The 12,278-nt window shown below is 39.9% G+C and overlaps 1 protein-coding gene across 1 annotated transcript; it reads left to right on the plus strand.

The window, feature by feature from the left end:
* The first annotated feature begins 7,902 nt into the window (after positions 1-7,902).
* LOC147618134 (U-box domain-containing protein 25-like) lies at positions 7,903-9,764 on the plus strand. Its single transcript, XM_086774563.1, has one exon. It carries the CDS (start codon positions 8,228-8,230, stop codon positions 9,488-9,490), a length of 1,263 nt encoding a protein of 420 aa, XP_086630689.1. The 5' UTR covers positions 7,903-8,227; the 3' UTR covers positions 9,491-9,764.
* The last annotated feature ends 2,514 nt before the right edge of the window (positions 9,765-12,278 follow it).

A 12,278-nucleotide genomic window follows, 5' to 3' on the forward strand; every position in this document is an offset into this window, starting at 1 on the left:
TTGATAGAGATTTATATCATGTTAATGTTTATTTGAGATTACATGATTCTTTGCTTATGTGATAAGAATCTTGGATATGGCATGCATTCTTGTTTGCTATTCGAGAAGGTTGATTTGATTGTATTGCTATATAGAAATAGTAGGGTTAAGTGAGTTTAATATTTTTTTAGATTAAGTTATATGATTAAGATATGGCTAGATTCGAGACCGTCACAGTTGTCATGGGCATTGTGGTGCTCTTAGAATTGGAGCACTAGCTAAAGTTTTCTTTAGCTTTTCATATTGGAAATAATTAGTAATATATATAATAGACGAGCATAGGTTGCATACATGAAGATGAATCTTCTGTAGTAACCAACATGTCCCATGAAACGGTGTACTTCCTTGAAGTTGTTTGGTGGTGGCAATTCCAAAATGAGCTTTATTTTTCCTTTATTTGTGGACATTTCATTTTTTGAGATGATGTGTCCCAAGATCACTCCGTGTTTTACCCAAAATTGGGATTTCAATGGGTTTAAGAATCTAATGTTTATTTTTGAGTGGGGTTATGTTTGCAGGTTTCTTTGGTAGTAGCAACGAGAAGTTTCATGGGGTTACCATATTGTTGACAATGAGTGCATTACAATTGTGTTCTCGCTCTTAAATGTGGACACTCTCTGGCCGAATGATTGTTCCTACAAATTGGATACCAAACTTAATCTCTTCTAGGATATCAATGTTGGATACCAAACTTAATCTCTTCCAGGATATCAATGTTGATTTCACATGGGTGTTGTGAGCCCGTATTTAATCGATGCAGACTTCTAGTCCATCTTAAATCACCACATTTGACCTTGTTATTTATGTCTTTCATCATGTGGAACCCCATCCCAAGTGCCCCTCCATTAATTAGACCATGTCCATGTTTTTGATTATTTTGCATCATTCACCATGTGGACCCATCCTAAGTGTCCTCCATTAATTAGGTGCTGTTATTTCTTTTGCTTAAGATTTGAATCTTGCATGCATTAATTTTGAAATTACTCCATGCATCCATAATTCCATTGAGATACCATCGACAAATAACTACTTCTTTTTATCGACTTCTAAGTGCAATTGACTTAGTCAAAGCACTCATTGTTGACATCCATCATGCTCATGTCTAGATTTTTGGGGAAGGGTCAACCAGTGAAAACCCTACTTAGCATGAAAGTACTTGTACTTTGTGTACATAAGAGTCATGGGATTGAGCCAAAATGAAAACATGTTTATTCACCAACCAATTTCGATAGAAAGGGAGGTAATCGAATGTCTACACAAAGAACAAACCTACCTTGAATTGATTTTACCTATATATATATCTGTGTGTGTGGGCTTGTGAGACTGAAAAATTTGAGAGTACACTACTCACAAACACTAGATACTAATCGCACGTTAATGTAGTGGGGTAAGGAAGAATTTTATATATTATTTGTAATGACTATATATATATATATATATATATATATCATAAGCTCAATAAATGTAAGAAGGGTTAACGTGATTTAAGGTTTAGGATACACAAATACGTGCAACATTTTGTTCTAATCATGGGTCTTTAATCCCATCAACGCACTATCAGTGAATTTGGATTGCAAATTGTGCAAGCACGAAAATTGTTGAATGGAAAGATCTTAGAGCTCATCGATGATCCTGTGATTTTGTGTCACATGCACATTTGTAAATCAGGCTCAAAGGAGGTAATATTCAAGTTGAATGCAAATAACATTATGTTGGATGTTTGCAATTAGGTACAATGTACAATAGTTAAGTTCTAAGATATCACAATTAGAGAATATGGTGGTGCTGAAATTTGTTCTTAAACTAGATGAAAGTGAAATTGTTAAGGGTCAAAAGCTAAAACGAGCTAGCTTGACTCTCATGAGAATAGAGTGTTGAATTCTAATATTTGCTCGAATTTTCCAAATTACTTTAATGTATAATCTGAGAATGAAATATGGTGGCTTGTTGCATTTGAGGTGCCAAAAGAAGACCATGAGATATTGAAGATTTTCTTTGATTTACTAGAGCTACCAGATGTCGTGAGACGTCCAAGTAGTGGAGAGGTTTTAATGATTGATAAATTTGGTGGGATCGCATCTTGGAGGGGATCTTTCAATTTGGAAGTGTAAAGTAGATATGTTGATGTTTTCTTGAGAGGTAGGACAACCATAGTTATTCTCTTGCAAACTTTGAAGTGCAAAGTAGATATGTCGATGTTTTCTTGAAAACTTTGAAGTGCGTAGTAGATATGTTGATGTTTTCTTTGAGAGGTGAGAAACCCTAAGCATTGTTAGAAATACGTTGCAAGCATCTCATCTAAACTCCATTAAAGTAGTTAAAATGGTGAAGAAATGCTTTCTAACAAGTTTCCTGACCATTCAATTGCACCTATTTGTTCATGTGGTTGACGAGGTTGCTATAGCAGGTGTTGTTCATAGTAGCTAATGGATGTTTTTCCTTGAGAGAAAGATTTGCTTTGTCTAAAAGCTCACCTTGAGGGCAGTATGGCAATGGGATGGCTTGTTCAAGAATCTCTTATATACATAACATAATTTCTTAGTACATCAGACCTAGATATGTCATAATTGTGGACACAAGAAGAGGATGATCCGCTCGTTGGGAAGAGCATCAAGGAGAAGGGCTTCAGAGAACAATGGATATGGCTTTACGAGAGAAGATTAATAAATTTGACATCCTCAACTCAAGTGCTATGGAGAATGGATCAAGGGGGATATAAGCTAGAAAAGAGGGAAAGAGACCAAGATCGTTTGAATTTTAGAAAGAGTTGAATAACTAGATCATTGCCATACAACTTTAGAATTTCCTTCTAGTAGATAGTATCATCAAACCATACAACAAGAAAAATAGAGTGGCTAGGTTATAAGCCGACGAGGAGGAGGAGCTTGCATATGGTTGTAATTAACATGTAAGTGAGTTTTTATATGTGCATAAGAAACTGTAAGATATAGTCTTGTAGAAGTTTTTGTTTTTGATACAATTTCATGATCTTCTTTCGCTTGCAGTATTTCAAATTTGGTGCACTTTGGTCACGCGATCGTCAGTTTCGAGTGGAGAGAATAGATAAGAAGAGAACAACATTTGATTGTGGTGTCAAAGCAAATTTCATGCAAGAAAGTCGTTCAAGTGTAAGTGAACTAAGTAGTGAAGTTGGCATGCTTGATTACTGTGGAATGATACAAGACATTATCAAGGTTGGGTTCAGAAAGTTTTATATGTTCATTTTTTATGTGTAGTGGTTCAAGGACCACAAGAACCATGTGCAGTGATAAGAGTAGATGTGTTCAAGTAGACTACACAAAGATATGGACAAACCAAAGGGACACAATTGTGCTACCAGAGCATTGTGAGCAGGTAGTCTTCAAGGTGGACCCGAGAGATCATAGGTGGTTGTTTGTAATCCAAATTGATCCACGCAGTAAACAAATATTTGAAGATATGAAAATATCAGATGAACTAGAGGTTGAGGAACCCACTCAAGAAGCACAAGAAACAGATATTGATCCAATTGAACAACTGGAAGAAGGATGAAATGAAGGTATAGTAACTCATCCATTACTAGCAGTTGAACCAAAAGCACACACAACTAATCCGAAATTTTAAGATGAAATAGAAGAACATCTTTCAACACAACCACCTATAATGCCTGAACTAGAAGAGAACGATGCAGAGGCTACACCCATTGATGAAGATGCAGATGAGGAGGTATTTCTGGAAATAGATGTACATTTGGAGCCATGGATCTAGTTGACCATGAGAGGGTCGATGATGAGCTATAACGTCTTACTTAATTTTTGTTTACCAAGAAATACTTGGTTTTTGTCAATGTTTCTTTTTTTGCACACTTGATTTTTTAAACAAGTCACACAAAAAAAGCAAAAAAATAAAGTTTGACACTTATACAGACACTTATTTTAACCTTCATTTTTGCATGTGATTTCGACGGTCATTTTGACGTTTATATCGACGAGGACGGGTATTTCGACGACACAACCACCATTGAAACTAGGCATCGAAAATGGGTCATCCTGTAGTAGTGGTGGTTTTCACTCCAAATAATGTGGGGGGGGGCGTATTTTTTAATAGCAAAGGTGCAAAGTGACAAAGGTCAACATCCCCTCCTAGGAAATGCTTAAATGACACTCCCTTCTTCTTGTCCTTGGATTTTGTCCTCCTTTGTTTTATATATGCCCCATTGGATTCTTCTCATTGAATTCCCTTAACTCCTACTGAGTTATGTAATCAAGCAATTAAGGATTAATGAAAACTAATCTTTCCACTAAAGTTTCCTCTTTGTGATGCAATTTTTGAATTCTAATTAATCTTAGTTGATTAATAAATGCATGCAAATGAACATATTAAAAACGAATTCCTCATGGAATTAACAACAATTCAAGTACTCATTTGCAAATATGTTAATAAAAAACATAGGATTAATTTAGTACTTCATTTTGCAACACAAAAATGAGCTTAATGAAGTTCAAAAATCCATATTTCTGATTGATCTTTGAGTTAAGATAATGTGTGGATGTGTAGAAACACTCCAAATCGCATATGGTTCATCAAAAAATTATCCTTGTACTTAAAGATAGACGTTTTAGCTCATTTTTGGGGGGATTTTTTACTCACTTTTAGTTCACTAATCACTCTCTTAATAAAAAAACTAGTCCATTAAGGGAAAGTAGTGAATATCAAGTGGTTTTTTTTGTGTGTTTTTTTGGATTAGGGTACCTAAACCTATTGCTAACACTATAATGCAACTAAAAGCGACACCACTAGTAGAGGAAAATGGGGAGAGTGCTTAATTACAATGGGGATTTTTTACTCACTTTTAGTTCACTAATCACTCTCTTAATAAAAAAACTAGTCCATTAAGGGAAAGTAGTGAATATCAAGTGGTTTTTTTTTGTGTGTTTTTTTGGATTAGGGTACCTAAACCTATTGCTATTACTGTAATGCAAATAAAAGCGACACCAGTAGTAGAGGAAAATGGGGAGAGTGATTAATTACGATACAAATTTGATATATATACAAGGCAATAGTGTTCACACTCACTCAAAGTGTGTCTACTCAAGATTCCCAATGCAATATGCAATGCTTGGCTCATAATTTGGCCTTATACAATATGCAAATACACTTCTCATAATACATTCTTCATTCTTTATCCTTGGGAAGCTCTTGCCTCTTGCGAACATGGCACTTATGTCCATAGACACGCACACCATCAGATTGGGCGGTCAAGCTCTGTGTAGATGAGCATAATGCCTGTTTGTTGTTGTTAAGTGGTGTCCAAAATTATGTTAACCAAGGTGGTTAATTATCGTGAGACGTCAAAGTAGCGGAGAGGTATTAATGAGTGCTAAGCTTGGCGTGAGTACTCGGTAGAATCGCATCTTGGAGGGGATCTTAAAACTTTGAAGTGCAAAGTAGATATGTTGATGTTTTCTTGAGATGTGAGAAACTGTGAGCATTGTTAGAGGGAAACTCGAATTCAAGCACCTCCAAAACTTTATTACCTTGCAATTTGTTGGAAAGCCTTTGGAGCCCTCCCTTACATCATTGCTAAACCTTAGGAGTTGCATATGTAATTTAATGGTGAGCATTGGCAAACAAGGCAAGGGAAATCTATTTCATGGCTAAAAGTTAATGATGCTCTATTCCCTACTACCCTAGCCTCCAAAAAATTTATGCCTAGCCTTAGAGAGTTACAATCATGAAGATCTCCAAGCTGATGGTGCTCATGATGAACATCAGCTTTGTTATTTGATTAATAGGACCAAACTGCCTTGAGGTAGCTATTCAATCCACTCCTGTGAAGAGAGATTTTTGGTGGGACAGATAATTGAATGCTCATGTCATATACAAGCAAATTCTTCCCTACACTTTTTGGCTGTTTTTACAACATGAATGGCAATAACATCAGCATCTCCTAATGGAATGTTGACCATCAAACCCTGTCGAATAGAAAATTGGACCTTGCTATGGAAAGAGGCGGTGCAATCATGCTGTTTTAAGGAAAAACAAAAAAAACAAAGGAGTGATGCGCATTGCCAACTCCTCTTCTGTGAAGATCTAGACGTCCTTTTCACCCGATTTCAACTTCCCAACCCTTCCACACTTGTAAAGCAAGCCTTCTTTTCTTAGCTAAGCTTAGCAAAGCGTAGTAAAACCCTGAAACACACTGCAAATTGGATTTGATGCCGATTTGACATGTTTCATGCTTCTCGTTCGACCTAGCAAGAATGTCAAGCTTGGCGAGCTCACAAAAACCCTAAAACATCATAGTAGGAAGATCATAGAGCACAGAGGGGGCAGTGAACACATCACACAATTTTCCATCATTTTTATAAAAAAATCTTGAAGAATACGTTTCACATGTGATGGCCACATTGGAAAAAAAAAAAGAATAGTACACACCCAAATCTCCATCTCCAAGTGCATATTTCGTGACCAAATTTTGTCTAACTTGACAGAAATCTCATCTAGTTGATTGAAGATCACCATAGCCATGGTTCCTAGCATCCACTTGAAACCTTTCCCATGCTTGCCACCGAGATTCTCAAGAAAATGTTATGAAAGATCAAGAAAACCAAGAAAATTAAGAAACATACCCATTTTTTTTGAAAGTTTTGCACGAAGTGAAAGAAAGAAGGAAGAAGAACATGGATCAAAAGCTTGGCTCTGATACCGATGCAAGAAAGGTTAGCACTTAATGAGGATGGAGTCCACACATCCGGGCTTTCATTGCATGGAATGCACACAAGAGTGGATTACCACCATGAACCTTGGAGCAGTTAGCTTTAAGAGAGATTGTATATTCCAAAAGTTGGTACATGAGCATGCCCGTGGGCTTATATATATTGAAGATTCTCTTTAATTTAGCAGAGCTACTAGATGTTGTGAGATGTCAAAGTAGCAGAGAGGTTCTAACTCGGGGGGTCACTCACAAAAAAATGTGAATATCACGTGCGTTCAACAGAAGCATAATTTTAATTTATGAAACTTACAGAAATATATTTACATAAGGGTATGATTTAAATTTTTTTCAAAAAAATTTACAGATTCATAAAGAAAAGGGGATATTATATAGATTTAAAAATTCACAAATAAGGGATTTAAAATATAGGCCTTGAACGCACGCGATAGGGATATTTTACATATAGTGACTCCCCCCCAAGGGTTCTAATGATTGATAAATTTGGTGAGAGTAATCGGTAGAACGATATCTTGGAGAGGATCTTAAAATTTTGACGTGCAAAATAGATATGTTGATACTTTCTTGAGAGGTAGGAAAACCGTAGTTGTTTTCTTGCAAACTTTGAAGTGCAAAGTAGATATGTTGATGTTTTCTTGCAAACTTTGAAGTGCATAGTAGATATGTTGAGAAACTGTGCAACTGGAATTCAAGCACCTCTTTAATCCTACAAGGATGAGGCATCATAATAGGAAAAGCGATCATTTTTTCCTACAATACAACGCATACTTTTTTGTCGCCATTTACCACCATTGGAAAAAAAACTGATATTGCCGTTTTATCAACAAGCTTTAACAAGGAGAGCCATATTTTAATATATGCTCTAAACAAATGTGCATGTTACGCCAAGCATAGACTTGAGAAACAAAGACCATTGACAACTTCGGGTTAGGTATAGGGCATCCATAGCCAATAATTAAGGGCTCCCCCACCTACCCACCCGCCGAAATAAAGTCTTTGTATGTAAGCTAACATTACTAAATTATGCAAAATAAAGTCGATGAAATTTCAAATAGAGATAGAAAGGTTTTTCAAATTGATAAAGAGAAACTCAGAGAGGTGCGTTTTTAAATTGATAAAGAGAAATTGAGGTAGGTTTTTGGTGGTCGACGAAACGGACAGGTTTGTATTTAATAAAGTAAGTGAAGGGGTTGAAAAACAGTGATAGAAGCAAATAGTAGCCCGCATGCGGATAACACGGGTCAAGGGTTGACGTCTTCGTGGTCTGTGTTTTGACTTAGCCCTCTCCCCAAGTGTACAGAACAATGTTGGAGGAGTCGTCTGTGGCAATTGCGATCTTCGCTCTCCTGTTTGCTTCACAGCAAGCAGATAAGCAATCTCTCTCTCTCTCTCTCTCTCGCGCGCGCGCGCGCACACACGCACAAAATCCTATTCCCGTACTGAACTGCCCCTCCAGCCAGAGCAGCTTTTCACATGTCCAAGACTAGTATGCTTGAGGTGCAGGTGTCCGTGCCATCCTATTTCGTCTGCCCCATTTCTCTCGAGCTTATGCGAGACCCCGTCACGTTGAGCTCCGGCCAAACCTTCGACCGCTGCAGCATCGAGAAGTGGCTGGACGACGGACACAGCACTTGCCCGGTAACGCGCCAGCCGATTGACGCGGAGGAGGAGGAGCCCATCCCCAACCACGTGCTGCGTCGCATGATCCAGAGCTGGTGTTTGCAGAATAAGAGCCTAGGCATAGAGAAGGTATTGACCCCCCGGAAGCCCCCCTCTCTGAGGGAGATCCCGCACCTCATCGACCAGATCGGGCAACGTAATGGAGATTCCCTGGATGCGCTGCAGAAATTGAGCCGGCTAGCTCTAGATCGGCCCAGGGCTCGCAAGCACATGGTGCAAGCGGGGGCGTTGCCTCAGTTGGGGAAGTTTCTGTCCAGGTCGACCCAGCTGTCGCACGGCTCTGCTAATAATATGTCTCACATGACTGGGTGCCCAACTCCGAGGACAGTTCTGGGCATGGCTGATGAGACGCTGAGGCTATTGGATCTCTTGACTGAAGCTGCGGGACATGGTGGAACAGCGGAGCCGCCCACCGAAGAGCTCGTCTTGTGCCTGGCCAACGTAGTAGTCCGAGGGAGAGCCGATGCAATTAGGCAAAATGCAGCACTTGTTCTAACCAGGATGGCGCTGTCGGATGGCTTGAAGAGAAAAGTGGGAGCAGTGCAGGGCTTCATGGGCGGGGCTGTGGGGCTGATCAAGGAAGCGGGATCTTCTCCAAGGGCTTCCAAAGCGGGGCTCGCCCTGCTGCTGGAGGTTTGCTCGGCTAGCAGTACGAACCGTGTGTTGGCTACTGAAGCTGGCGCAGCAGAAGCGCTAGCGGAAGTGCTGGCCGGGCGGCCGGACAAGCCCACCATAGAACTGGCCATGAAGGCTCTGGAGGCGCTCTGCCACTGTGCCGAAGGAAGGGCCGCCACATGCAGCCATATGGGCGTGGTTGTGAAGCACATGAGCTCCGTTTCAGAGAGCGCCACCCAGCACGCGGTACACATCGTGTGGCTGGTGCTGAAGTGGGCCCCAGACGACACCAAGGTGAAGATCACGGCGTTGGAGCAAGGCGCGTTGGTGAAGGCCATTGCCGTGGCCCACAGCGCCGCCTCCAATGAAACACGGTTCGCTGCTCGCAAGATCGCCGCCGCCTTAAGCGAGAGCTTGCCCAGCCTCCCGCGGCTAGCGTAGTCCTCATGATCAGCTGCTGCAGGCCTAGTTTACACCCCCCTCCCCTCACGACAATTTCCAAGCTCGAAGAGCCAAGGCTAATTCAATGTAAAGTTTACACTCGGGGTGTAGAGCCAATGTAAAGTTTACACTCGGGGTGTTGGAATTAATGCTCGTGTCCACTATACGAGTGTGAACGCCCATCACGAAGTGATGCAAATGAACGGGTGCTTATACTTGTTATAAATGTAACCAACATCAATCGATATAATCAGAATGGTTTCATCATCTGCACGAGCACGTGTCTCTGCGCCTCCCTCTCCTTGTCCCTCTAGTGTATGTGGCTGTACATGGTATCATCGCCTCTTTCCTGGAGTGCTTGTGGTGCCTGCCTTGCGTGCTTCCGTCTCTAGATAATCAGCCACCCAATGCAGTATCTGTAGTTGCACCAATTTCCTTCTTCCTGCTGGCCTGTGCACCCTCCTGCTCTCAACCTCTTCTTCGTGCTGGCCTCTGCGCCCTCTTGCTCCTACGTTCACTGGTGCACCCTATTTAAAATAAGGCTTATTGAGCCTTATTAATAAAACCATAGTCCCTTCTGAAAAGGAGCCTCTTCTGCCCACGTCTTCTCAATTTTTGAAAAAACGCCAACCAACCCATTCATTGCTACCTTTGTAAACCCACCTCTTCGCTACACCTACCTTCGACCCCACACCACCTGTACTTCAGCAGCTTACGTGCACAATTATCTCCATTGTACCATTACTTGTGGGTTTATTATTGTTGTCATTTGCATTTGAATCGCTCACACTTGTGGATCCCCTCCCACTACCGCACACCGTCGCAATATCTACCCCTTGCAGTACGCATGGATTTCCCATTACAATTAATCCCCGAGATAATTCCCATCCTTTACGCCACCTTCATTACAATATATATATATATATATATATATATATATATATATATATATTAATAACACACGCATACACAAAACAACCCCCTTCATTATTATTATTATATTAAAAAAAAGAAACAACTAACAATATTTTTTTTATTTTTTAAAAAAAAATAGATAACTTTAACATAGATAATTTTAATAACATAAATAATTTTAACTTTGATGTTTCTCTACTTCAGAGGATGATCCAAGGGTGCTCCACTAGTAATAACAATCACTTTTATTTTAATTAAACATAAAATAATAATATTTTCTTTATAATCAATCAAAAATTACTTTTATATTCAGTAACTCACTCACATCACGAACATGCCTAAATATTCACGCTATTCGTCAGTACAAACATGCCTACACTTTCAAGCTATTTGCGTGCAGACACATCATTTTACACAAATATGACAAAAATCTTTTCAAAAAATAATAATAATAATAATATTTATTTTAAAAAAATAAACAACACAAATGGGCAGTGTGACCCGCAAAGAGACCCAAAGAGGTCCGTCCTACGATGGACACTAATATAGGGCTCGGGCAAACCAATAACACCCGAAAAGTTAGCCTAAAGAGGCATCAACCCGTTGGGGTGTTGGCCACACCCACGAGGTATGAAATTAAAACAAAATTATGGGTGATATAATTGTCCACCCTAAGCGCCCAAAGTGGCATGAAACAGCAACCCAAAAAGGGAATTATAAATCCCCAAGAGGGAAACAACTATGCCCAACGAGGCAAGTGAGCCCATTGGAGTGTCTGCATCACCCATGAGGCCTAAATTAAACATTGGTCTTCGACAAGCTAAAAACCATTCAGCCTCTGATGAGCGATGACATTAAAACTTAATTGTACACACACTTGTAAATAACATCACCTCTCATTTGATATTCATTGATCATAAGTACTCATACAACTTTTCTGTTTTGACATGTACCCAATGCAATACTTGGAATTCCACTACTCAACTTGAGGGGGAGAATACGGATGGCAAGTCTGAGAGTGGAAGAACTTGTGTTTCAACATATCGGAACACACGTGTTGTAGTTACTACAAAGCACAATGTCTCAACATCATATTGGAACATGTGTCTTGTGGTTGTCAAGAAGATCAACTTCGACAAAAAGTGTATCGACATCATCACAAAACAAATGTGTTGCGGTTACCAAAGCAGTCATATCATCATCGACATATCATTATTCATTTAACACTCATGATGTAAAGATATATAGCATTACACATGAATTCATAATGCATACAGCACTATATGCATCACATCTCTTCATTCACCCTCATGCAAACATTCGCATTAAGGGGGAGTGTTGGAATTAATGCTCCTCTCCACTATATGAGTGTGAACGCCCATCACGAATTGATGCAAATGAACGGGTGCTTATACTCGTTATAAATGTAACCAACATCAATCGATATAATCAGAACAGTTTCATCATTTGCAGGAGCGCGTGTCTCTGCGCCTTCCTCTCCTTCTCCCTCTCGTGTACGCTGTAGCCATGGCAACACGAGCATGGCTGTAGCCTCATTTCTACACGGGGACAACCCCCCTCATCACAATTTCGCAATAGTCCAAACTCAAGGAGCCAAGGCTAAGTCAATGTAAAGTTCCATGTCTGATCTTTATACACTCTTCTACGGCTTGGAAACACAATGGCTGCACTGCATACCTATCGAAGCACAACGCTGCACTGCATACCTATTGAAGCACAATGCTTGAGGAAAGACATCTCTCGCTCTCTCGCTCTCTCTCTCTCTCTCTCTCTCTCTCTCTCTCTCTCTCTGTGTGCTTCCTTGAGGTTCTAAAAGGTGTAAAAATTTCTTTTATACACACTAGTTCAAGTG

This window comes from Cibotium barometz, chromosome 35, assembly GCF_041138505.1.
Source record: "Cibotium barometz isolate CiBa-2024 chromosome 35, ASM4113850v1, whole genome shotgun sequence".
NCBI classification, from domain to species: domain Eukaryota; kingdom Viridiplantae; phylum Streptophyta; class Polypodiopsida; order Cyatheales; family Cibotiaceae; genus Cibotium; species Cibotium barometz.